The sequence below is a fragment of the Nerophis ophidion genome, linkage group LG14 (genome assembly GCF_033978795.1).
Source record: "Nerophis ophidion isolate RoL-2023_Sa linkage group LG14, RoL_Noph_v1.0, whole genome shotgun sequence".
In the NCBI taxonomy this organism is placed as follows: Eukaryota; Metazoa; Chordata; class Actinopteri; order Syngnathiformes; family Syngnathidae; genus Nerophis; species Nerophis ophidion.
The window spans coordinates 45639043-45666394 of NC_084624.1; the positions used below are offsets into that span (position 1 = coordinate 45639043).

General features: G+C 40.8%; 1 protein-coding gene across 3 annotated transcripts in view; it reads left to right on the forward strand.

The window, feature by feature from the left end:
- The window catches only part of ranbp3b (RAN binding protein 3b), a 65513-nt gene extending 39345 nt beyond the window's left edge, over positions 1 to 26168 (forward strand). For 2 of the 3 annotated variants that reach the window (XM_061920865.1, XM_061920866.1), the window contains 14 exons: positions 279 to 356; positions 438 to 509; positions 865 to 930; positions 1052 to 1144; positions 1248 to 1360; positions 1453 to 1566; positions 1689 to 1783; positions 11078 to 11153; positions 11257 to 11353; positions 11720 to 11844; positions 12296 to 12416; positions 12545 to 12687; positions 25067 to 25259; positions 25351 to 26168. In XM_061920865.1, coding sequence (XP_061776849.1) covers positions 279 to 356; positions 438 to 509; positions 865 to 930; positions 1052 to 1144; positions 1248 to 1360; positions 1453 to 1566; positions 1689 to 1783; positions 11078 to 11153; positions 11257 to 11353; positions 11720 to 11844; positions 12296 to 12416; positions 12545 to 12687; positions 25067 to 25259; positions 25351 to 25394 — 1430 coding nt within the window. In that variant the 3' untranslated portion in view covers positions 25395 to 26168. Of the gene's footprint in view, positions 1 to 278; positions 366 to 437; positions 510 to 864; positions 931 to 1051; positions 1145 to 1247; positions 1361 to 1452; positions 1567 to 1688; positions 1784 to 11077; positions 11154 to 11256; positions 11354 to 11719; positions 11845 to 12295; positions 12417 to 12544; positions 12688 to 25066; positions 25260 to 25350 lie in introns of all 3 variants that reach the window. The other variant, XM_061920864.1, reaches the window with a different exon arrangement.
- Positions 26169 to 27352: the final 1184 nt, after the last annotated feature.

The window sequence follows — 27352 nt, forward strand, 5'->3', positions numbered from 1 at the left end:
CTATTGCAGAGCCATTGCTATTATTATATAATAAGCATTTTTTTTTATGTTGTTAGATTTATTGATCGTTTAACATTGTGATTCCCCATAATAACCTTGCAATTTTCTGTTCAATATTTATTATGCATCCTAAATGTTGGGGATTTAGTTCCCGTATTATAGCCAAAATCCCCCTAACTAATGCCAAAGTAACATACCAAACCATAATTAAGATGTTACACCCCTACTTGCCATTCATGTTATATCATCAATAATTATACTTGCTTGTCGATTTTCAGATTCCGATAAGGACGAAACAAACTATTTCCCTCCCGTCAAAAGGGAGAGGACTTCATCATTCCCACCTTTACATTCTGGTAACACTTGTATGTTGATTTGCTGGCGTTACACTGACTTGCTCTGTATACTGAGTGCAAGCCTTGTTGACTACTTTGCAGCTCCCAAGAACAATATATTCATGCCCCCAAGTTTCTGCCAGTCTCCCACTGGGAACTCTGACTCTGAGCCAGGTGAGCTTTCCAGACAATTCTTGGATTTCAAAGACTCTTGAGGTGAAAGACACTTCCACAAATGCTGCATTAAGATGACAACAATGTAATACCTGCATGCTTTAATTGTGTGCTAATGTGATCGTCATTTTGTCTCTTTTGTGTCTTCTGTCTGGGTCACCGCCATGCTTCAAGACTTATTGTGTTGGCCACTAGAATTAAAATAAAGGCTCTCATTTTCACTAGACTTGAGAGGGATCTTATAAATGACTCTATAAGCGTTGCCAGGGCAACTGGCCGAGTGGCTCAGGAAGGAGCATCAGTTGTTGTTTAACACATGGATGTTTTGTCTTTCACCTTCTTTGGACATCGCCAGAGGAGAAGCCTGTCGGGTTCCGCCTAAAGCCGCCGACTCTCATACACGGACAGGCGCCCAGTTCAGGTTTGTACCCATTCCCGCCAAGCGGTACGGGTCATAAACAAACCCTGATCCGGCTTGCGTTTCTACCACAAGAACGGAAACCTCAGTCAGAGAACTCCAATCAGTGCATTTGTTCCTGTAGGCGTCCCGAGTCAGAAACCAAAAGAGCAGCAACGGAGCGTTCTCCGCCCCGCAGTTCTTCAAGCACCACCCTCAAAATCACACATAGAGTCTAGTATGTCTTTGTCTTTGATTCGTATCGCAAGTATGCTGCAACGTCGTTAACTGTTTCTTTTTTACCTTGATTTTTTTTTTTTTCTTTCTGTACATGCGTTTAGACTCCACTTGTGGAACTAATGGCGTGAAGCAGCAGTTGTCGGACGGCCCGCCATCCACCCAGTCCCTGTTCCTTAACAACACAGAGCACTCAGCCACCCCGACCAAGTCACTGGTAACTGGGAATGATCACAAGACCCCATTGCGTAATGCATGTCCAGGTTGGAAAAGGTAGACATTTGTTTGTTTCCTACCTGTCGATTTTAGCCACATGAAAACGAGGAAGATGATCCAAGTGGTAAAGATGAAGGAGACAGCGAGAAGGAGGGAGATGTAGCAAGTTCTTTTGTGTTTGGTCAAAACATCAAAGACAGAGCTAAGGTGAGTTACCAGCGGTCAAGGTTCTTCTTTTTCCAATCGTTGCTACTATATCTTTGTGTGTCAACTTCCTCAAACATGGATTTGTAAAGATGTGATGCCTGATTCATCTGTTTACTCTCCAGTTGGACCAGAACAGTACAGAAGAGAAGTCAAAGGACACTGTTCCACTGGACTTGGAAGGCACAAATTATTTCCTACAGTACATCTCTACCCCAAGGTAATATAACAGCTCTATTTTTGTATGGCCTCTTGCTTTTGATTTCTATTTCTTATCTATCTATCTATCCATCTATTCATCCGCTAAAACCGAATTGGCTACAAAGTAAACAAAAACAGAATGCTAGACGACAGCAAAGACTTACTGTGGATCAAAGACGGCGTCCACAAAGTACATCCGAACATCACATGACAATCAACAATGTCCCCACAAAGAAGGATAAAAACAACTGCAATATTATTGATTGCTAAAACAAAGTAGTTTTTCCAAATTTGTTTAACTCGAAAAATGTGCCTTGGCTCAAAAAAGGTTGAAAAACACTGCTCTAGACCACTTCCAAGCTGCTCCTCCAATGTGTAGGGAGGAAGAGGGTGTATGAATTTCCTGTAGTCCACCACCACCTTTTAATTCTTCTTTACATTGATGCAATTGTTGCTTTTGCACCAATCCACCGGATGTTCTAAATCTTTGTTGTACTCCTGACTCAGTGGTGTCTCTGATGCGTCCCACTACTGCTGTGTCATCGGCAAACGTCACAAAAAGACAGCTGTGGTGTTTAGCAGTGCAGTCATAGGTCAGTAGTGGGGAGATGAGAGGACTCAGCACACATGCATAGGGTAAGCCAGTGCTGAGAGTGATGGAAGAGGAGACAGTATTGTGGATCCTGACAGTCTGTGTGTGGTCTGTTGGTCAAGAAGTCCAGGACTCAGTTCCCCGATGATGAACTCAGCCTTAGCATGTCCAGATTCTTCAACAGGGTCTGTGGATTGATGGTGTTGAAGGCGGAAGTGAAGTAGGAGCAAAGCAGGCGGACATAGGAGCTTCGGCTTACGGGTTGGTGGGCCACTGATGAGATGGAATCATCAGTGAAGCAAGCAGTTGTTTGTCCAGGCATATTGGTGAAAGTCCAGAGTGACATTATGGAGGTCTTAAAGGGGAACTGCACTTCATTTGGAATTTTGCATTTGTCCAGGCGTATTGGTGAAAGTCCACAGTGACATTACTGGCGGTCTTAAAGGGGAACTGCACTTCATTTGGAATTTTGCCTATCGGTCACAATCATTATGAGAAACATGACGGATGTTTTTTTAAAATGCATTCTAAATATTAAATCAAAAGTCTGCTTATGGCAGAGCCTATGGTAGCTTTTCAATTCTGCCTGTAGCGCTCTTAAACACCCAAACACCTCTAATAGGGTTATATATACATTATGTAAGTATATATGTGGTTAGGGTTACAAGCACATTTATAGTATTTACTATTTATGTATTTTGATCATTTTAAGCATATGCAGTGCAGCGTTAGCTTTTTTTAAATCACTATTAATCACTGCAGACTTTGAGAGCCAACAAACATAAAACAACATTACTTACAATGCCTGGTCATTAGGATGCTGATTGCTAGGATGTTGATAGATTCCCATTTAGATGAAAAAGGTCTCATAATCCTCGCGAAGAAACGGGGTCGGGGGGCGGGGGGCAACAAGCGCTTTTTGTGTCGTCCTCACCAGTTCCAGGTCCTGAATAGCTCTCAAAGTGCCACAACTTGTCGGATTATATCACCAGCCATCTCCTTTTCAGGGGAAAGGCATGATTTATGATCTACAATAAACTTACAGGGAGCAGGGAAGCGAGGAAGCAGCAGACCACTCGATAAACATCGGCACACAGGAAGTGATTACGGTGCGTCTATAAATAGTTTCGGTTTTAGCGCTTATAATAACAATGTCACTAATACTTGGTTAATATTCAAGTCACATACTGTAAATTAAGTATTTTTGGTGCTTTTTGAATGATTATCGGATTTTATTTGCAAAATAGTAGAGCGGACTCTTATTTACGTTTATTTAATATTTTATAATGCATAGAAAAAAAAAATCCATCCGTCTTTCATAATGATTGTGAACGATAGGCACAATTCCCAAATAAGCGCAGTTCCCCTTTAATCTACCCCATCACCAGCTTCTCCAAGCACTTTGACTATCGGAGCGGGGGCTACTAGCTGGGATGCAACGGGGCTCGGTAGTCTGCATGCATGGTACAATACGCCTTTTGAACCGCCGTACTTGCGCATATGTGTTAGTGTGTGTGGTCTCAAGCGCGCCTGTTTAGGGTAGTGGAAATCAATCCAATCAATATTGTGCCTGTCCCCGTCGTAAATGGAACCCAGGAGAAAAAAAACGATTGTAGCAATCACTGGTATAGAAGTTGAAAGACGTTGCGAAGGAGCAGTGACTTACTTTAAATGCACCTTGCGAGTGGCCGCGTCTTACTGCTGGAACTGAAGTTGTGTTGCGTGGGGAAATTCTACCCCCAAGGGAGACTCGCAAGCAAGCACGGAATGTCTGTGAGTGAACTATTATTCTAGACAGGGAGAATAAACTTACCTACGAAGCTCAGGTCAAAAAAAAATTTAATTTTTCATTTGTAAGTATTTTAGAATCACACTTTGTATGCGTTTTCCCTGATTGAACTCCTCAGCCATAACATGTATCCATCCATCCATTTTCTGCCGCTTATTCCCGTTCGGGGTCGCGGGGGGCGCTGGCGCCTATCTCAGCTACAATCGGGCGGAAGGCGGGGTACACCCTGGACAAGTCGCCACCTCATCGCAGGGCCAACACAGATAGACAGACAACATTCACACTCACATTCACACACTAGGGCCAATTTAGTGTTGCCAATCAACCTATCCCCAGGTGCATGTCTTTGGAAGTGGGAGGAAGCCGGAGTACCCGGAGGGAACCCACGCATTCACGGGGAGAACATGCAAACTCCACACAGAAAGATCCCGAGCCTGGATTTGAACCCAGGACTGCAGGACCTTCGTATTGTGAGGCAGACGCACTAACCCCTCTGCCACCGTGAAGCCCGCCAGTTGTTTTTAGTACATACTGCCATAACATGTAGTATGTACTAAAAACAACTGCTGTGGTGTGGTCTGTAGTAAAGACACTTTTTGATGAAATATATTTCAACTGGTGTCTTATTGAAAATAAAATCATAAATGTCTTATTCCTGAAATGATCATTAAATGTGTTTTTTGTGTTGGAACATATTGTTTTACACTCCCTCAAAAACAAACTGCATTTTACTGTAATATCATTAAACATAAGCTATTTGAATTTTTAAAAATCCACAATTTGGGTCATTGCTTGCCACACCACTGCTGAGAAAAACTGGTGTATACAAGTAATCGAGGCATAAGAGGCAATTTGAAAGTGTTAAGTATTTGTCAATTTAAAAAACCATCACATTACACTACTGATACTTTGCTTACTACAGAATGCAGTTTGTGCGTACAAGAAACATGAAGAGAACTTTGAGATGGGAAAAAAGTTGTTTGTTACACTCAAAAAAAACCATACTGAAACAACCAAAAGCCATGGCCCAAAACCCAAGGTGAGGATCATATTGTGGGTTACCTGTACTGTTGCATACCTACTACTAGCCCATAGTCATTCAAACCTGTCACTGTGGAACTTTTTGGCGTAGCAATGATGGACGGTGTCTTCAAGCAGTTTGAAAAAGAGTATAGTTGAAGTGAGATGTTAAATGTCCATTAGCACCTCTGGCCCTCAGTACCCGGCCTGGGATATTGTCTTGGCCTGCAGGTTTGTGTGGGTTGATTCTTTTCTGTCTCCTCCTGACATTTGTTGGGGTTACGCTAAAGGGTGTGCCACCAAGCTGTGGTGTAAGTCTTGCTCTGGGGGTGTTGTTGCTAGAGTCATCAAAGCGGGCGTAGAACCGCTTAAAGGGGAACTGCACTTTGGAATTTTGCTTATCGTTCACAATCTTTATGCGAGACAAGACCAGGTTTTTAGTGTTTTTGCATTCTTACTCATAATAATTGGCTCGTTCAAGCTGGCTAGTAATGCAGCTAACAGAAGCTAGGGCTGGGCGATATGGCCTTTTTTAAATATCTTGATATTTTTAGGCCATGTAACGATACACGATTTATATCTCCATATTTTGCCTCAGCCTTGAATGAACACTTGATGAATATAATCACAGCATTATGATCTATGTGCCTACATTAAAACATTCTTGTTCATACTGCATTAATATACGCTCATTTTAAACTTTCTTGCAGAGAGGGAAATCACAACTAAGTCAATTGACCAAAACGGTATTTATTAAACAGTAATCAAGCCGTGGCACAAACATTCATGTCATTTCAAAACAGAAAGTGCAAGATTGTCAGAGACATTTTAAAACAAGCTGTAAGTTCAAGCTATAAGCTGAATGATGTCACCAATATGACATCCATCCATCCATCCATTTCCTACCGCTTATTCCCTTTCGGGGTCGCGGGGGGCGCTGGCGCCTATCTCAGCTACAATCGGGCGGAAGGCGGGGTACACCCTGGACAAGTCGCCACCTCATCGCAGGGCCACCAATATGACATATCAATGTTTATTTATTTTTATCAAAACAACACTAAATGAAAGTGTACTTTTTGTACAGAACGCCACTACAATAGTTTAAAACAAATAAAGTGCACTTTTGTGCATGATGTCACACAATATATTTCAATAACTGTCAAATAAAAATAAGCTGCATAATAGGTTCCTGCGGCTGTTATCAACTTCTGTTGTTGCCTTCTTTTTTTCATACGGTGTTGATGTGGAAATAGTTGCTTCTGCATTTTGTTGGTATGCCACCGAATGGAGATGTTGACATGCAGAGTTTCAAGCACTCTTCATTCTCTAGCGCAGGGGTAGGGAACCTATGGCTCTTTTGATGACTGCACCTGGCTCTCAGATAAATCTTAGCTGACATTGGTTAACACAATAAGTAATGAATAATTCCGATGGTAATCACAGTGTCAAAAATAACGTTCAAAATACAAAACATTCTCATGCATTTTCATCCATCCATCCGGTTTCTACCCCACCTGTTCAAGAAGTCGGATTAATGGTAAGAAGTATTGTATTTATTTTTGGTTAGCATCAGAATAACAATGTTACTAAAAAGAATAAGAGACTTATTATACTCTAAAAATGTTGGTCTTTCTTAAAAATGCGCCCATATAGTTGTATTCACTGTTAAAAAAAATAAAAATATGGCTGTCACGAAAATACTTTTAAAAATATTTGGCTTGTATGGCTCTCAGCCAAAAAGGTTCCCGACCCCTGCTCTAGCGGGTGACTTTTCAAATGATGCTACATTAGCAGTGCTGCTACTTTTTGTAGCAACGCTTTTGCCGCATAAATGTTGAACATATTCCTGCTTGAAGCCAAACCACCGCCGGACGATGGATCCCGTGCTGTTTTTCTTGGGAATTCATCTTCCTTCATTTGTTACAAAATTCGCACCTTTTCTCTCTTGTAATACAACCCGCACCTCAGCATTAGCATCAAAGCTAACCTTGCCATGTCGCTACCTGTCCGCTCGGCGGGAGCGTATGACGTTGCACACGTGACGTATGTAAGAAGGTGCGCTTTGTTTACAACTGTGAGAAGGAGAGACGAGAAAGAGTGGGAAACACATGTAGTGTAATGCTCGCAGCTAAAAACAACTGCGTGAGAACATAGAGTCAAATATCACAATATAGTCATTTTCTATATCGCACAGAGACAAACCCGCGATTTATCAAATCTATCGATATAACGCCCAGCCCTAGTTGTTACCCTTTTAGGCATCTAACAGGTAAGGGGCCCTTTGGACATTGTGCACCCTTTGTGTTGCATTTAGTAATGCACTTAATGCATTTCCTCTTGCTCCGACGGTCATTGAAGGTGAAGTCACTGGTTCTTTTCTTAATTGGAGACTTAAATCCTTTTAATACCGGTGTCTAGCTATCTTCTTGCTGCCCTGAGTGCTGATGCTTTTTCCACCCTGAAAGCAGCATTCCTAGCCTGCAGCAGTACTCTCACCCCTGCATTCAACCAGGGCTTCTGGTCCGGGCAGACGGAGATTGTTTTTGGTGTGGAGACATTATCAGCACAGTTTGAGATGAAACCCAGGAGAGATGAAGTGAATTCCTCCAGGTTTTTCTTTTCCATCTGCTTGTGCACTGAAAGCAGTCCTGGAGCACAGAGGCTACATTACTAGTCCACACAGTGACACCCCTCAATGTGGGTCTGGACCGTTTCACCAGACGACAGTAGGCTGGGGCCAACATGTCGTGCTGTAAACCCTGCCCAGAATGTCCCCTGAGCTCATTGTGAACAAACATAGCATTCATTGCGTAAGACTCCTTCTCTGTTTCAGAGGAAGATGTTTGTTGTGCTATTTCTTCCGCAAACGTTCTGCAAGGCGGGGGAAAAACATTGTGCTTCATCACATCCAACCTTGTCAGCCACCTGAAAGGCTAGTATTGCTACAACAAAGTTTTGAAAACCTACAATGATGCCTGCTGCAAAAGACGCTCTACCAACGAGGGTTTGTAAGCATAGACATCTTATAAGTAGACGCAGCATTGGCTGCTGTGACGCGAGAAATTCGGCCACCATCTTGAAGTGGTGATGAGCCGGCGAGCAGCCTAAACTGACAGTTGGCTGGTAGAAAACAAAGATGCCAGGCTGGTGTTCAGCGTTTTCCTGCTGAAATGAGCGGACTGTTGAAAATAGGAATAGGCGGATTACTTTTCACAAGTAAGATTTAACATTAACGTACTATTGGTTGTATTTTGTGGAAAGAATATTACTACAGAGTTGAGAAGGAGCAAAGATCTTCAATAGTACTGAAATCGTAGCCGGTAGCAAACAAGAGTATGACCATAATAGCTTGTCAATGAAATTAATTACATTTAAAAATGTCATATTTGAGTAACATAACGTTGAAATAAAGATTATAAAAGCCAACAGAGGTAAAATTTAGGACCGCAGTCGAAATTATGTAGGGGGGGCGGTAATATAGGTTAGCTAACTAGACAATCAGATGGACAATGGCTATACAGTATTATACAAGTCTAAATTTAGTCTAGCTTTCCGACCCAATTTTTTTGTAGGATATACGCATGTGTATATAACCTAATCATATTGTTTCTTGAACTTAAAAATAGCTGTTTTTTTCCCCCTTTTCTGAGATTATATTCCAAGTTTTGATCTGGGACGTCTGGTCACTTATAGCAGTGTTTCTTAAATGGGGGTACACGTACCCTTGGGGGTACTTGAAGGTATGCCTAGCGGTAAGTGAGATTTTTAAAAAATATTCTAAAAATAGCAACAATTCAAAAATCCTTTATAAATATATTTATAGAATAATTCTTCAACAAAATATGAATGTAAATTCATAAACTGTGAAAAAAAATGCAACAATGCAATATTCAGTGTTGACAGCTAGATTTTTTGTTGACATGTTCCATAAATCTGACGGCGTGGCACAGTGGGAGAGTGGCCGTGCGCAACCTGAGGGTCCCTGGTTCAAATCCCACCTCGTTCCAACCTCGTCACATCCGTTGTGTCCTGAGCAAGACACTTCACCCTTGCTCCTGATGGGTGCTGGTTGGCGCCTTGCATGGCAGCTCCCTCCATCAGTGTGTGAATGTGTGTGTGAATGGGTAAATGTGGAAGTAGTGTCAAAGCGCTTTGAGTACCTTGAAGGTAGAAAAGCGCTATACAAGTACAACCCATTTATTTATTTATTTATATTTGAGTAACATAAAGTTGAAATAAAGATAAAGATTGTAAAAGCCAACAGAGGTAAAATTTAGGACCACAGTCCAAATTATGTAGGGGGGGCGGTAATATAGGTTAGCTAACTAGACAATCAGATGGACAATGGCTATACAGTATTATACAAGTCTAAATTTAGTCTGGCTTTCCGCCCCAATTTTTTTGTAGGATATACGCATGTGTATATAACCTAATCATATTGTTTCTTGAACTTAAAAATAGCTGTTTTTTTCCCCCTTTTCTGAGATTATATTCCCAGTTTTGATCTGGGACGTCTGGTCACTTATAGCAGTGTTTCTCAAATGGGGGTACACGTACCCTTGGGGGTACTTGAAGGTATGCCTAGCGGTAAGTGAGATTTTTAAAAAATATTCTAAAAATAGCAACAATTCAAAAATCCTTTATAAATATATTTATTGACTAATTCTTCAACAAAATATGAATGTAAGTTCATAAACTGAAAAGAAATGCAACAATGCAATATTCAGTGTTGACAGCTAGATTTTTTGTGGACATGTTCCATAAATATTGATGTTAAAGATTTATTTTTTTGTGAAGAAATGTTCAGAACTAAGTTCATGAATCCAGATGGATCTCTTTTGCAACCCCCAAAGAGGGCACTTTAAGTTGATGATTACTTCTATGTGTATAAATCTTTATTTATAATTGAATCACTTGTTTATTTTTCAACACGTTTTTAGTTATTTTTATATCTTTTTTTCCAAATAGTTCAAGAAAGACCACTACAAATGAGCAATATTTTGCACTGTTACACAACTCAATAAATCAGAAACTGATGATATAGTGCTGTATTTTACTTCATCATCTCTTTTTTTTCAACCAAAAATGTTTTTATCTGATTAGGGGGTACTTGAATTAAAAAAAATGTTCACAGGGGGTACGTCACTGAAAAAAGGTTGAGAACCACTGACTTATAGCATATAAGAATATTTTATTACTGTTAAGCAAACGATGAATAATAAAACACGTCAAAACATGTGTCCTTTATCATAGTTACACGTAGAACAAAAAAAACGCGTGAAAATCAGTGGTATTCAGTTAGGTAAGACGAATTAAATGTGCTGACAGTTCATTGCTCCTGCCAAATGTATTGCACTGAGTGAAGCGGATCACCCCGCGTCTCCTCAACGCCAGTCGGCAGTAGCGCTCGATGCTGCATCTACTTATAAGATGTATATGTTGTGAAGTGGTAAAAGTTAGCCAGAGAGAACACGTGGGCTAAAGCGATCTGTGAGTTCATTATGGATATAATGGCGCTGAGCAACCAGCTTTTTACTATTGTCAAAAATGCTGTCTTTGGTCAGGAACAGTTTGTTAAATCCATCAATGTTTAAGTCCTTTTTACCTCCCAGATGTGCAAAAACTACACTTTGATTGATTAATTGATTGAAACTTTTATTAGTAGATTGCACAGTACAGTACATATTCCGTACAATTGACCACTAAATGGTAAAACCCGAATAAGTTTTTCAACTTGTTTAAGTCAGGGTCCACGTTAATCAATTCATGGTAAATCACTTAAATCTGCATTTAAAAATAATGAAAATCATTCGTATCGGTCCTAACAAGCTAGAAGTTATCTGTATCTGCTTGGAAAAAACAAAACATTATGCATTCTTTTTCATTTGTTTCTTCCTATTCTGTCTTCCCAGTTCAAAAAATGCCACAAACAGTACAGACGGTGGGGCGAAATTTGTTTTTGGGCAGAACATGTCTGAACGCGTTTTGGTGAGTGTGGACATCTCTTTTATTGCCTAGTTTGCTACGTTGGACCATGATCCCGCGTTACAGCAAATTCCCATGTCTCTGTGCCGTTCTCTCTCTCCCACAGAGTCCTCCCAAGGGCGAGACCTCCAGCGAAGACAGTAAAGACATATTAGCCGCCCCCGCTTCAGAAACCCCTTCGCAAGAGAGCGCCCCGGAGAAGGGTAACCACGCGGAAAATATGCCTTTCATAAGGGACAATTTATGTCTTAGCTTGAAGATGAGAGCTTCAACATGAAGAGTTGGTCAGCAAAGTACATGTGAAAAACGAAGACTCAATGACTGTCCCTTGAGGGGTAGTTAAAATTTACAAACAGCGTCAAGGGAATCTGTCCTGCAACCAGTCCAAATTTCCATGTCTTCTGCTGCTGTCCTCAAGCCAAGACATACTGTTCCCCTATAGCGTACACCTAAGGCTGCTTTCACACTCACACAATAGCTTACATGTGAACTTTGCCACTGAGCGGTGTGTAACAGCTGTTAAAAGGATCCACTGCAAGAACTGACTTTTCTGCACTCTCGCTCTTCAGTAAACAGCGTGTTGGAGTCTTTGGAGGAGTCTGCAGCAGCTTACACCAAAGCCACAGCCAAGAAGTGCATCTTAGAAGAAGTGGAAGTAAAAACAGGAGAAGAATCGGAAAGCAACGTTTTACAGGTACTGTGGCACGGGGGTTAGTGCATGTGCCTCACAATACGAAGGTCCTGAGTAGTCCTGGGTTCAATCCCGGGCTCGGGATCTTTCTGTGTGGAGTTTGCATGTTCTCCCCGTGACTGCGTGGGTTCCCTCCGGGTACTCCGGCTTCCTCCCACCGCCAAAAACATGCACCCGGGGATAGGTTGATTGGCAACACTGAATGGGCTCTCGTGTGTGAATGTGAGTTTGAATGTTGTCTTTCTGTGTTGGCCCTGTGATGAGGTGGCGACTTGTCCAGGGTGTACCCCGCCTTCCGCCCGAATGCAGCTGAGAAAGGCTCTAGCACCCCCCGCGATCCCTAACGGGACAAGCGGTAGAACATGGATGGATGGATGGATGTAGAGTGTTTGTTCATAGTTTAGAGGCCGACAAAAGATGTAAACAGAAACATTCCTTTTGTCTTTTGCTTCAGATGCAATGTAAGCTGTACGTCTTTGAGAAGACCGCCCAGTCGTGGATAGAGAGAGGTCGGGGTCTGCTAAGGCTCAACGACATGGCATCGACGGAAGACGGCATGCTACAGTCGCGTCTAGGTAAAGGTCGCACAATCATTCATGGCATTTTTCAAGACTTTTGCTTCAACACAATCCTCACGAGACTCTAAAATGCATACTTACACTGTTGGTGGTTCAACCCTTTTTCTTCCTTTTGCCTCCATCAGTGATGAGAACGCAGGGCAGCCTCCGGTTGATCCTCAACACTAAGCTATGGCCACAGATGCAGGTGGACAAGGCCAGCGACAAAAGCGTACGGATCACTGCCATGGACACGGAGGACCAGGGGGTCAAGGTCTTTCTAATAGTGGTATGTTTTACTAAACACTTACCGGCTTTGCAGCTACCCAAGTCGTACTAAAACATCTTGACAGTAGGGCTGGGCGGCCTTTTTTTAATATCTCAATATTTTTAGGCCATATTGAGATACACGATATATATCTCGATATTTTGCCTTAACCTTGAATGAACACTTGATGCATATAATCACAGCAGTATGATGATTCTATGTGTCTACATTAAAACATTCTTCTTCATACTGCATTAATATATGCTACTTTTAAACTTTCATCCAGAGAAGGAAATCACAACTAAGTCAATTGACCAAAACTGTATTTATTAAACAGTTATTAAGCAGTGGCACAAACATTCATGTCATTTCCAAAACAGAAAGAGCAAGATTATCAGACATTTTAAAACAAGCAATGAGTGCACTTTTGTGCATGATGTCACTAAGGTGACACATCAAAACAACACTAAATTAAAGTGCACTTTTTGTACAGAACGCCACTACAATGGTTTGAAACAAATAAAGTGCACTTTTGTGCATGATGTCACACAAGAATGTTTCAATAAGTCCATCCATCCATCCATTTTCTGCCGCTTATTCCCTTTTGGGGTCGCGGGGGGGCGCTGGCGCCTATCTCAGCTACAATCGGGCGGAAGGCAGGGTACACCCTGGACAAGTCGCCACCTCATCACAGGGCCAACACAGATAGACAGACAACACTCACATTCACACACTAGGGCCAATTTAGTGTTGCCAATCAACCTATCCCCAGGTGCATGTCTTTGGAAGTGGGAGGAAGCCGGAGTATCCGGAGGGAACCCACGCATTCACGGGGAGAACATGCAAACTCCACACAGAAAGATCCCGAGCCTAAGTGTCAAATAAAAATGACGTGCATAATAGGAAATCAAATAGTGTTTGTCCTTCGCTATGCGGTAGGTTACTGCGGATATTATCTCCTTTTCTTGTTGACTACCGTATTTTTCGGATTATAAATCGCAGTTTTTTTCATAGTTTGGCCGGGGGTGCGACTTGTGTGGAATTATTAACACATTACCGTAAAATATTAAATATTATTTATCTCATTCGCGGAAGAGACGAAGAAAATGTCAGCAATCATCACACACACGTCAGCTATTGTCATACACACGTCAACCAATAAGAATTGGGCGGCGGAGGGTCATGGGATGCTAACTGCTATATGCTACTGCCGAAGCTATTAAAGTGAATCATTTCTACGTTGGCGGTAATTTATAAAAACTGAGAAGGGCTGAACAAAAATGGAAATTAAAAAGAAATCATGTACTGCAGATTACAAGCTGGACGTAGTGAAATATGCAGCAGAAAACAAGAGGAAGCGGCGCATACCTTTGGAGTTGGCAGAGTTGTTTAGAAGCGACATCAAGGAAGAAGATTTCATGGGATTTATGGATTAGGAGTGACAGATTGTTTGGTAAAGGTATAGCATGTTCTATATGTTATAGTTATTTGAATGACTCTTACCATAATGTTAGGTTAACATAGCAGGCACCTTCTCAGTTGGTTATTTATGCATCATATAACGTACACTTATTCAGCCTGTTGTTCACTATTCTTTATTTATTTTAAATTGCCTTTCAAATGTCTATTCTTGGTGTTGGATTTTACCAAATAAATTTCCCCCAAAAATGCGACTTATACTCCAGTGCGACGTATATATGTTTTTTTCCTTCTTTATTTTGCATTTTCGGCTGGTGCGACAAATGCTCCGGAGTGACTTATAATCCGAACAATACGGTAGTTTTTTCACACGGTGTTGATCTGGAAATGTTTGCCTCTGCATTTTGATGGTGTGGGCGTGTGGCACCAAATGGAGATGTTGAAATGCGGAGTAAGCACTCTTCATTCTCTAGCAGGTGACTTTTCAAATGCTACATATTAGCAGTAATGCTACTTTTTGTAGCAACACTTTTGCCCCACTCTTGACAAATCATGGTTGTCTGTTCGACATATTCCCACTTGAAGCCAAACCACCGCCAGACGATGGACCCCCTGTTGTTTTTCTCTGGAATTAATTCTTCCTTCATTTGTTAAAATATTTGCGCCTTCTTTCTCTCGTATTACCACTCGCATGGCTCCGCTAGCATCACAGCTAATGTTACCCATGCTGCTACCTCTCTGCTCCGCGAGGGCGTATACGTATGTGATGTATGACATGACGGTATGTGACGTATGTAAGAAGGTGGGCTTGCTGTCTGTGAGGAGACACAATAAGGAGTGGGAAGGGCCTGTAGTGTAAGGCCAGCAGCTAAAAGCAACTGCGTGAGAACGTATACCCGAATATCACGATATAGTCATTTTCTATATCGCACAGAGACAAACCCGTGATATATCGCCCAGCCCTACTTGACAGGTTTTTGAGCGCTGTGTGTAATGTTCTCTATCCTCAATGAAACATCAAAGTTTTGGGCTTACTTTTCTAGTATAATTTATTTAACAGGCGTCAAATTGTAATCAACACGTATCTCTTATATGCGACTGCCATTTACTGGTCACACCTATCCTTATACCTAATTAAATTGTTTGGAGGTCGGTGAGCACAATCAGATTTGAATCCATATATTAGGCGCACTGTCGATTTTTGAAATTAAAAATTCTAAGTATGACATTTAGTTCAAAAATTACGGTACTCATGTTTTGTGGACAGAGATGAATTTTACTAGGGACAGGATAAAGGATTTACTAGTAGTTGTAATCATCATATACAGTACATTTCTGAGGTTTTTTACCAAACTAATATCAGAATATCAATAAAAAAATCACACACCTAAGAGAAGCCGTTATTGCTTCAGATACAGTATCTCTAAAAGGGAAACTGCACTTTTTTGGGAATTTTGCCTATCGTTCACAATCATTATGAAAAACATGACGACGGATGTTTTATTTAATGCGTTCTAAATATTAAATAGATTTGATCAAAAGTCTGCTTACAATGGAGCTTATGGGTGCCTGAATTAGGGTTTAATGTACATGATGCAACTTTACATGTAATGTAGTATCAGGCAACTTTTATGGACAGAATTTCTAGGCGCAGTCAAGGCGTTGAGGGGTTCCGGTGTGGTGACCGCGGGATTAGGTCTCTGCTTTTTGCAGATGATGTGGTCCTGATGGCTTCATCTGACCGGGATCTTCAGCTCTCACTGGATCGGTTTGAAGCGACCGGAATGAGAATCAGCACCTCCAAGTCCGAGTCCATGGTTCTCACCCGGAAAAGGGTAGAATGCCACCTCCGGGTTGGGGAGGAAACCCTGCCCCAAGTGGAGGAGTTCAAGTACATCAGAGTCTTGTTCACGAGTGGGGGAAGAGTGGATCGTGAGATCGACAGGCGGATCGGTGCGGCGTATTCAGTAATGCGGACGTTGTACCGATCCGTTGTGGTGAAGAAGGAGCTGAGCCGGAAGGCAAAGCTCTCAATTTACCGGTCGATCTACGTTCCCATCCTCACCTATGGTCATGAGCTTTGGGTCATGACCGAAAGGATAAGATCACGGGTACAAGCGGCCGAAATGAGTTTCCTCCACCGTGTGGCGGGTCTCTCCCTTAGAGATAGGGTGAGAAGCTCTGCCATCCGGGAGGAGCTCAAAGTAAAGCCGCTGCTCCTTCACATCGAGAGGAGCCAGATGAGGTGGTTCGGGCATCTGGTCAGGATGCCACCCGAACGCCTCCCTAGGGAGGTGTTTAGGGCACGTCCAACCGGTAGGAGGCCACGGGGAAGACCCAGGACACGTTGGGAAGATTATGTCTCCCGGCTGGCCTGGGAACGCCTCGGGATCCCCCGGGAAGAGCTAGACGAAGTGGCTGGGGAGAGGGAAGTCTGGGTTTCCCTGCTTAGGCTGTTGCCCCCGCGACCCGACCTCGGATAAGCGGAAGAGGATGGATGGATGGATAGTATCAGGCACATTTATAATCACATTTAATAAGTATGTATTTTGATAATTTTAAGCATACGCGGCGCATCAATTTCAGAAATGCATGCTTTTTTAAAATCACTTATCCCTGCTAACTGCAGACTTTTGAAGCCATCAAACATAATAAAACAAGACTTATTGTGCAAGGTCTGTTGTCATTAGAATGCCAACTGCTGGGATGTTCATATATTCCCATTTAGGTGGTTCCTGGTTCGATCCCCGGTTTCCACCATCCTAGTTAGTTCCGTTGTGTTTTTGGGCAAGACACGTCATCCTTGCTCCTGATGGGTCTCGGTTAGGGTCTAGCATGGCAGCTCCCGCTATCAGTCTGTGAATGGGTGAATGTGGAAATAGGGTCAAAGCGCTTTGAGTACCTTGAAATTAGAAAAGTGCTATACAAGTATAACCCATTTACCACTTTAGTCATAATATTGGCAGTTAAAAAAACGTATCTGTGAGTTGAGCACCAATCTTCTCATTGTTTGATATTGCCATTAATGTCATAAGAGGTGGAAAAGTGTATTATAGCTGCAGCCCACACAGATCACAGCTGAAAAACATAGTTTTGGGCTCTAGAGGGCGCTCACTGCTTAATAATGGGCCTATGGTAAAGAAACACTGTTCTAGCACATATGTTTTGTTTTAAACCATTCCATTGTAGCCCTGGCTTTATGTTTAGAGGCATTGTCCTACTGTTAGGTGAACCCCCACCCAAGTGTCAAGTCTTTGGCAGACACCAACAGGTTTTCTTCCAAGATTGCCCTTTATTTGGTTCCATCCATCTGTGCATCAACTCTGACTGTCTTCCCTGTCCATGCTCAAGAGAAGCACCCCCAGAGCAAGATGCTGCCACCACCGAAATCTGACAGTGGGAATAGTGTGTGCAGAGCCATGTGCAGTGTTGGTTCTCTTTTAGCCTTTTGGATAACATTAAATTTTGGTCTGGTCTGACACAGCACATTTTTCCACATGTTTGCTCTGTCCACAACATGTCTTCTGGCAAACTTTGCTCTTTTTTTTAAACAATGGTTTTGTTCTGGTCAGTTTTCCATAAAGACAACAATTGTGCAGTGCATGACTAATTATTGTCCTGTGGACAAATTTCCCCCACCTGAGCTGCCGATCTCTGCAGTTGGTCTAGAGTCACCATGTGCCTCTTGGCTCTATCTCTGATCAGTGCTCTTTTTTTTTTTCGACCTGTAAGTTTAGCTGTACGGCCTTTGTCTTTGTAGGTTTACAGTTGTGCCATACTCCTTCTATTTCTGGATGAGGAATTGAACAGTGCTCTTGGGAAATCTTTTTATAGCCTAAGCCTGCTTTAAACGTCTCCACAACTTTATCCCTGACCTGTCCGGTGTGTTCCTAGGATGTATATATTCTGTTTGCGGCTCTTTTCTCAAAGCTGCTGTATTTGTACTGAAATACGATTACACACAGGTGGACAGTATTAAGTCAGTAGGCAATTTGTGAAGGGCAATTGGTTGCACTCAGAGAATAAAGGACTGCATACTTTTCCACACCACACTTATTTGTATAATATGTTTTGAATCATGTATTGTGTTCTTTCAAATTCACAATTCTATACCAATTTGTGTTGGTCTGTCACATGTAAATCCAACAAAACCAATTTTTTTGTGGTTGTAATGTGCGCAAATACAAACCCCGTTTCCATGAGTTGGGAAATTGTGTTGGATGTAAATATAAACGGAATACAGTGATTTGCAAATCCTTTTCAACTCATATTCAATTGAATGCACTACAAAGAAGATATTTGATGTTCAAACTCATAAACTGTGTTTTTTTTTTGCAAATGATAATTAACTTAGAATTTCATGGCTGCAACACGGGCCAAAGTAGTTGGGAAAGGGCATGTTCACCACTGTGTTACATCACCTTTTCTTTTAACAACACTCAATAAACGTTCGGGAACTGAGGAAACTAAATGTTGAAGCTTTGAAAGTGGAATTATTTTTCATTTTTGTGTTTATTTAGAGCTTTAGTTGTTCAACAGTCTGGGGTCCGCTGTTCTTATTTTACGCTTCATAACGCACCACACATTTTTGATGGGCGACAGGTCTGGACTGCAGGCGGGCCAGGAAAGTACCCGCACTCTTTTATTATGAAACCACGCTGTTGTAACACGTGGCTTGGCATTGTTTTGCTGAATTAAGCAAGGGCGTCCATGATAACGTTGCTTGGATAATAACATATGTTGCTCCAAAACCTGTATGTACCATTCGGCATTAATGGTGCCTTCACAGATGTGTAAGTTACCCATGCCTTGGGCACTAATGCACCCCCATACCATCACAGATGCTGGCTTTTGAACTTTGCGCCTATAACAATCCGGATGGTTATTTTCCTCTTTGTTCCGGAGGACACCACGGCCACAGTTTCCAAATATAATTTGAAATGTGGACTCGTCAGACCACAGAACACTTTTCCACTTTGCATCACTTCATCTAAGATGAGCTCAAGCCCAGCGAAGCCAGCGGCGTTCCTTGGTGTTGATGATAAATGGGTTTTGCTTTGCATAACAGAGTTTTAACTCACACTTACAGATGTAGCAACCAACTGTAGTTACTGACAGTGGTTTTATGAAGTGTTCCTGAGCCCATGTGGTGATATCCTTTACACACTGTCGGTTTTTGATGCAGTACCGCCTGAGGGATCAAAAGCCCGTAATATCATCGCTTACGTGCAGTGATTTCTCCAGATTCTCTGAACCTTTTGATGATTTTACGGACCGTAGATGGTAAAATCCCTAAATTCCTTGCAATAGCTCGTTGAGAAATGTTGTTCTAAAACTGTTTGACAATTTGCTTACAAATTGGTGACCCTCGCCCCATCCTTGTTTGTGAATTACTTAGCATTTCACGGAAGCTGCTTTTCGACCCAATCATGGCACCCACCTGTTCCCAATTAGCCTGCACACCTGTGGGATGTTCCAAATAAGTGTTTGATGAGTATTTCTCAACTTTGTCAGTATTTATTGCCACCTTTCCCAACTTCTTTGGCACATGTTGCTGGCATCAACTTCAAAAGTTAATGATTATTTGCAAAAAAAAAATGTTTTATCAATTTGAACATCAAATATGTTGTCTTTGTAGCATATTGATAATGAATTGCAAATCATTGTATTCCGTTTATGTTTACATCTAACACAATTTCCCAACTCATATGGAAACGGGGTTTGAACAGTGCAAGCCACTGTATTTGTATAATGGTGGTGGTCGGTACTGTTTGTAAAATGTTTCTATATCACTTAAGTACATTTTATGTGTATGAAAAGTGCTGTAAAATCAAGTGTGATTTTGGTTTTAAAAAATGATAAATCGCATGAATGTCCTGAATTAACTGAATTGGTTGGTGTTGAAATTGTTTTAATCAGTCATTAAATGTTGAAGTATTGCATTTTTTTTATTGAGCAATTGTATTACGGAATTCGTGGAAATTCAGGAAAAGCGGGAATTTTGCTAGTTTATAAATTAACTTGTTTTCTCCTGAAGAAGAGGAATGTTTTGAAGAAACGGTTGAAAAATATGAAAGGAGTAGATGAACGAAAAAAGGTTGGAACTAGGGTTGGGAAAAATGGGAATTCCTGGAAATATGATGAATGTGGAAAAATTGTTGTTTGAATATCTAGGATAAGTTGAATGTTTGAATCGGTTGAAAAATGGGGGCATTATTTTTGATTGGGGAAAATGTCGCTGATAACTGAGAATTTTGGGGAAATCCGGGAGAGCACACAATTCCTGAACAAGCTGTATATGTTGAAGTTTCAATGGTATGAATTGAATGAAAAAGTTGGGAATTGTGGAACTTTGAAAAATGTCCCATTCATTTCAATGAAAATTTCCTGAAAATTTGGAAATATCGGGAAAAGCGGGAATTTTTTTCATTGGTAAAAAAAAAAAAAATGTGATTGTTCTGAATAAGGTGAAATGGTTGGTGTTGGATTTTTTTTCAAATTGGTGAAGAGGTGTTGAGGTAGTAATTTTAACTGTTGAAGTAGTAGTTTTATTTGAGAAATGGTATTGTAGCATTCCTAAAGTTTTTGGAAAACTGGGCATTTTTCCAGTTCCAAAAACAACTTTGTTTTTGAGGAATGTTGTGACGGTGAAACTGTTGAAATGGGTTGAAAAATATGGATGGAGTAGTCGAAAGAAAAAAGGGTGACAATAGGGTAGAAAAACTGTGAATTCCGGCCTTCTTTTCTGTATCGGTTGATATATATATTTTTTTTAAAACCACAACAGAAATACATCTGCAGTACAATAAATACACATGATACTAGTATTTATATTTAGTATTAAAAGATGTGACATAGAGTAGGTTACTTGTACTGAAAGAACCAGTGCTGTGAGCATCCACACCAGAGACCATTGTGTAGGAGCACAAAACTTCATCGCCATACCAAACTGAAACATTAACATTATTAGTAATATTGACATAAACTAACTTTTCCCAGGGTTTGTTTTAGCAGACCACTTTGTTTCACAAGCTTCACTTCCCTGGAATCTCGGTGTACATTTAAGAGTGCACAGGTGTGGACAATATTGGAGACAGACGCATTTGCCTCACCCAAAAAGTACACCTCAGAGGAGAAAAATATTTTATGTTGCTTTCTTTTTGGAAGCGCAACACATTGTTGTCACTCGTCACTCCCTCACTCAACTGCTGTGTCTTTGAGTGTTGAGGAGAAGAAATATGTACAGAGAACTTTGCCACAACTTGTTTATAACTTCTTTCCGTATATTTTGTAGGACAGTCTCTCGACCAATTTTTATTGCTAACTTTGTCAGCGTTCCCAATAACATAAACACTACCTAAAAAGGAGAGATGTCCGATAATAACGGACTGCCGATGCCTCAAGCGGAGCATAACATCAAGAGTGTGTTGTTGCCGGTGCTGTAGCCTGGCTAACAAGCCAGCTCGCTCTGTGACTGACTAACAACATGGTTTGGGATTATTTTAAAGTGTCTCTGATGGATTAAAAAACTGGCGATTTGCAATGACTGCAGAAAGTTAGTTTTGCGAGGAGGAACCAAAATGTCTTCCTTTTAATACGAGCAATTTGATTTCCCACCTCTTCAACAATCATAAGGAGATACACGATGAATACAAGCGGAAGATGGGTGAAAATCAAATGCATCCATTGGGGCATCACAACAAAATTAGGCATAATAATTTGTTAATTCCACGACTGTATATATCGGTAATTAATAGTTAGACTATATCGGCCAAAAAGCCATTATCGGACATTTTCATACCAAAAATCCTTTGTCATCTCATTGAATTTAACACAGGCTGTGAAGTGATAGCACGCAAAGTTGTCACTAAAGCATAAAGATTGTGTATGATATGTGAGCGGTGTCACTCCTATTTAGTTTTGTTGGCCAATTTCTTGCAGTTAGCCACATTTTTGGAGAGGAACAGAGCTTGTTTATTAGACTTTATTTGCCAAACTGTTGTGTGTTTTAAATTGATAATAACAAGTAAACATTTTTTTTTTTTACATTATTTGTGAGGTTTTTAACGTCCGTAAGTTATTACTTTAAAAAGCAGTTCATTTGACATAGCATTTTGTAAATGTTTTGTTACTCCTACAGTAGGGAAGAGGTTCAGATAACCCCATTCCTGGGTGAATATTGTGAGAGATGGGTGGGGGGTAATTTTGTAATGCAGTCTGTTGAAAATGATGGAAGTGCCACTCTAAATAACAGCTGACGCTGTGGTCAAAGTTGCAATTGCCTCAAGACATTGTAAAATTTAACACTCTACCATCTGGCGGCTTAAGTGGATAACGCACCTCACAATTTGTCACGTTTCATGTGTCAGGTAAACTGTGACAAATGGGGCCATATAAATTTCCTTCCTGCTTTATACAACACTTTTTTACAGTATGTTTCACACTATAAACAAAATGTGTATTTAATGGCACCATAAAAAAAGGATAAAAAATGGGGGTGAAAGAGCTAAAGGCATCATGTAATGATAAAAAGCTGATACGGTAATACTAATAATGAACAAAACCACAATTATTTGTATTTAAAAGTATGGATGGATGTTTATGTAGCCTTTTTTATTAAACTTTTTTTTTTTTATTACATAATTGCATCGCATTCAACCCCCCCAACACTGTTTTACCTGACATATTGAATAATCGTGATTAAGAATCGGGATTTCTATATTGTTAAAAAAAATAATTGTGTTTTCAATATTGATAAAACATAATTGTGATTGTTATTTTGGCCATAATCGTACAGCCCTCGTCTCACCTATAAGCTACATGAAGGATCCCAGAATTTGTTTTATTAAAATATTTGCCATATTTAGAAATCAGATTTTTCATAGCAATCATACCGTTTAAGAAATAATTGATGTAATAATAATTGTGTTACAAATTGAAGTGAACTTATGTGTTAGTATTTGCTATGAAGTAGAAAAGGGGCAGGATTAGATATGCTTTGCTTCTTCCTACTTATTTTTTTCATGTTGTAAAGAGAAATGAAAATACGTAAAATATGTGATGCATCATATTAGACTGTACACATATTCAAAATAAACTTCAACCTACAAACCAACCAACCACAGGTATTCCCCTAGATTGCCAACATCTGATGCTGTTTTCACCGGGGATCAAATTATTTTTTTCGGCGGTCAAATTTTCGGTGTATCGCTAGTATATAATTTTCGATATTACATTTTAAAACATATATCGGCCAATAATATCGGCAGTCCGATATTATTGGACATCTCTAGTAATAAAAATAGAATAGACCGATTTATTGTCATCAAACAAGAGAGCATCACATGAATATAGCGGACTCTGCTGTTAGGCGCAGTTAAAATACAATATAATCACAAAATAGCATGTTAAATATCGTATTTTCCGCTCTATAAGGCGCACCAGGTTATAAGGCGCACTTTCATTGAATGGCTTATTTTAATATTTTGTTCATATATAAGGCGCACCGCATTATAAGGCGCATAGAATAGATGCTACAGTAGAGGCTGGGGTTACGTTATGCATCCTTTAGATGGAGCTGCGCTAAAAGGAATGTCAACAAAACAGTCAGATCGATCAGTCAAACTTTATTAATAGATTACAAACCAGCGTTCTGACAACTCTGTTCACTCCCAAAATGAATAAACAGCTGTTATACTATTTTCCCCGATTCAATAAACGTAAAAAACATTCTGATACTGTTATGGTAAATCAAACGTTAGTGCGATCACAATATAGTAACACTCGAAATAGTGCAAAGCAATAATATATCAATAACTCAACGTTGCTCAAACGATAATGTCACACAACACAACACACAAAATAAAAATGTGAAGCTTACTTTATTAAGTTATTCCTCGTCCACGAATCCCTCAAATTCTTCTTCAGTGTTCGAATCAAAAAGTTGGGCGAAAATGATGGAAGTGCAGTCTCGTCGGAGCTTGCTGCGGGGTCGTTCTCCCAGGAAGGCAGACGGACTACTCGGGACATGGCATTTAGGTAAAAACATGATTTAATTTTAACAAAAAAAATATACAAACAAAAATCGCTCACAGCGGAGGCACAACTTGGGCTAAAGAAAAAAGCTAACGCATAAACAGACTAAGAACATAAATAAAAAAAACTTACTTGGCATGGCATGAAGCACGAAACTATGGCACGGCATGAAACAAGTCAGCACAGGGCGACTGACTGGCAAAGACGAGCTTAAATTCTGCCTCTGATTAGTGCTCGGGAAGCAGGTGAGCGGGCATTTTGTCTACCAGAGACAGGTGGACAAAATGAGTAACCAAGGAAACCAGACAAGGGAGTAGAAAAAAACTGGAACTTAAAGAGTCCAAAAGACAAACAGCACATGGCCAAACAAAAACATGATCAACAGACATGACATTTTATTTATTATTGGTTAGCTTCAGAATAACAATGTTATTAAAAAGAATAAGAGACTTATTATACTCTAAAAATGTTGGTCTTACTTAAAAATGCACGCATTTAGTTGTATTCAGTGTTAAAAAATATGATATGGCTCTCACGGAAATACATTTTGAAATATTTGGCTTTCATGGCTCTCTCAGCCAAAAAGGTTCCCGACCTCTGCTGTATACCCAACCCTACATATAAGGCTCCCCGGATTATAAGGCGCACTGTCAGCTTTTGCGAAAATTTTAGGTTTTTAGGTGCGCCTTATAGTGCGTAAAATACGGTACATGTATACCAACAAGAGAAGCAGTGATACAGGGAAAAACACAAGTTCAACGTTTAAAGTTAGTACGTGTCATCTGTATCGGTCAATATCACTCATGGTTGGTCGGAATTGGCAGCATAAAACCTTTATTGGCGCACCCTTACTCAAAATGTATACTTACTAAATGGTAAACTGCCATTTGGAATACTCGTTATACCAGATGTGTAAGTAAAAGCCATCCCTGTCTGTGGTCCTCAGGGTAGCTCTAAAGACATTGGTCAGCTGGCGGCCGCATTGCATTACCGGATTGTGGCCCTCAAGAGCCGGGCGGACCAGGAGCCCGAACCCCCCACTACAACCATCCCCGAGGCGGAGGTGCCGCAGTCCAACGAGGAGGACAGCGACGAGGAGAACGCCTCCGCTTCGGCATCTGCATCAACCGTTGCTGCGAGTCAGTGCTGCTACTTTTTGTTGTCACCATTGTGCAAACCAGTTAGTTAGTGCTCCTCCTAAACTATGCCGCCATCTTTGTCCATCCGCAGCAAACTCAGAAGGAGGAGAGAACCAGGCTGCGGGAAGCACATAGCGCCACCCTGTGGGACAGCCTGCACAGATGCTGCTTCGGAGGCATTTTTTTTGCCGCAGTCATCTCTACGGACATCCCTTGACCAATGTGGTCTGTCAGACCAGTACTTTTGGATATTAGAAGTCTAGCTCCAGGAAATAACATCTCCCCCGCTTCCAACCACCGCACCCCCCGCCCCCAAGTGTCGGAGTGCTGTCATCCCCTCCCAACCTGTGCAGTTCACCTTTGCTGCCATCTGCGTCATCGTTGGAGTCGTTTGCTCCTCCTCGTTTGGTGTTTTTTTTCCTTTTACGTTTTCCCGTTTTTTCCCCCCCAAATAGCAAAAATAAAGACTTCAAAGCTTTGGTTTGGGACTTTGTGCTCATCATATTGATGAGCATAAGGCTGTTTTCCTCTACATTTTAAAGTACGACACATGTTAAGACTGCAGTTTCTACTTTGGGACCTTTCTACTCACTGTACAGCCGCTCCTCTGGATGCCACACATCAAAAAGGGGCTTCATCACGTGTTGTATTTGACCAGTCATCGTCCGCTGTTCCCAGCATCGATTCCGACCCTAACTGCCCACCCTTCACGCCCTAAACATCCCAACTCGGTTGGTGCGTTAGGTTTTGGCAACTGTAATTTATTTTTTTTTTAGCCATCATCTGGCATCGCGACATATTTGTGCTATTTGTAACGGCTAGAAGAGACCGCTCAACTTGTCATTAATAGCAGTTTCTTTCATTTCATATTAATCTATATTCTAGTGAATAAAGGACTGAAACAATGCACATTCTGTTAATGTGAGTCAATGTGACAACTTTTTAGGAAGTCTCAGATGACCCGCAGTTTTTTCTTTTTGTGCTTTCAACTTGTCAGTCTTCATCTTGCATGTAAACATTTTTATTTCGTTGTACATCCCAGGGCTTTGATTTTTTTTGTTGTCGTACTGTTTGAAAACACATTTTTATTTACATTTGGAAAATATGTTGCATTGACATTGTGTGCGTGGAAACCTTGGAGTGATGACTGTTAATACCCTTTTGAACGTCATGTACATTTTTGAATATATCATTTAGTGGCGCACCATTGTTCCCGCCCTCACGCCCTCTTCCAGCGTAACCCCCCCCCCCCCCCCCACCACCACCACCACCACCCTTCTCTCTCCTTTACAAAATAAACCTCTGCCATAAATGTTGTTTTCAAAGTGTGACTTAATAACATCAGTGACTGTTCTGATTATATGACGAATAACAAGTGTCTGCCTTTCACGTTTTCAGCTGTGCTAGGTTATTTTTGCAGCACCATGCAGGTGTAGCCATCACTTTGGGTCGCCGTAGCAACCACTGACTAAGCAACCGAGGCGTGAGCCGATTATGGGGAAAAAAAACAAGGTAAGTGAGCTTTCACTTGTTCTACTTGACCTTCAGGCTACACAAAGTGCTTTGATGCTGACTATTCCACTTACTGTTCCACTTCCCTGAGGATACTGTACCTTGACAGCTGCAAGGTCTATGGGTCACGTTGGGACTGAACCACCTGAATGAGATACCCTTCCCTTCTGTCCCAGGTATGCACTGAGCACCTAATCATGGACAGAAAATTATGCTTTAATATCAAATAACCCAATATCTTCATCTTTAAGCTTTTCCCTATGCTAACAAATAATGTGGCTTATGTAAAGTTGTTTCGCATGTCTATTGAAATGTGTTATTAAGCACCTGTGTAATACAAAAGGAACTGCCTGATCCCAGACACATGAAATTTAATAAACATTATTACACACTGAACTAAAGTTTTACAGGGATGTGTAGAAACAAAAGTATATTTTGATTTTATTTCAACTGTTTGAACACACAGGGCCAAGTAGATTTTGAATTCAACTTTGCATGCCTCGTGTTAAAAATGTACAAAAATTGTATGTATATTTATACATGTATATATATATATATATATAAACATGTGCACATACATA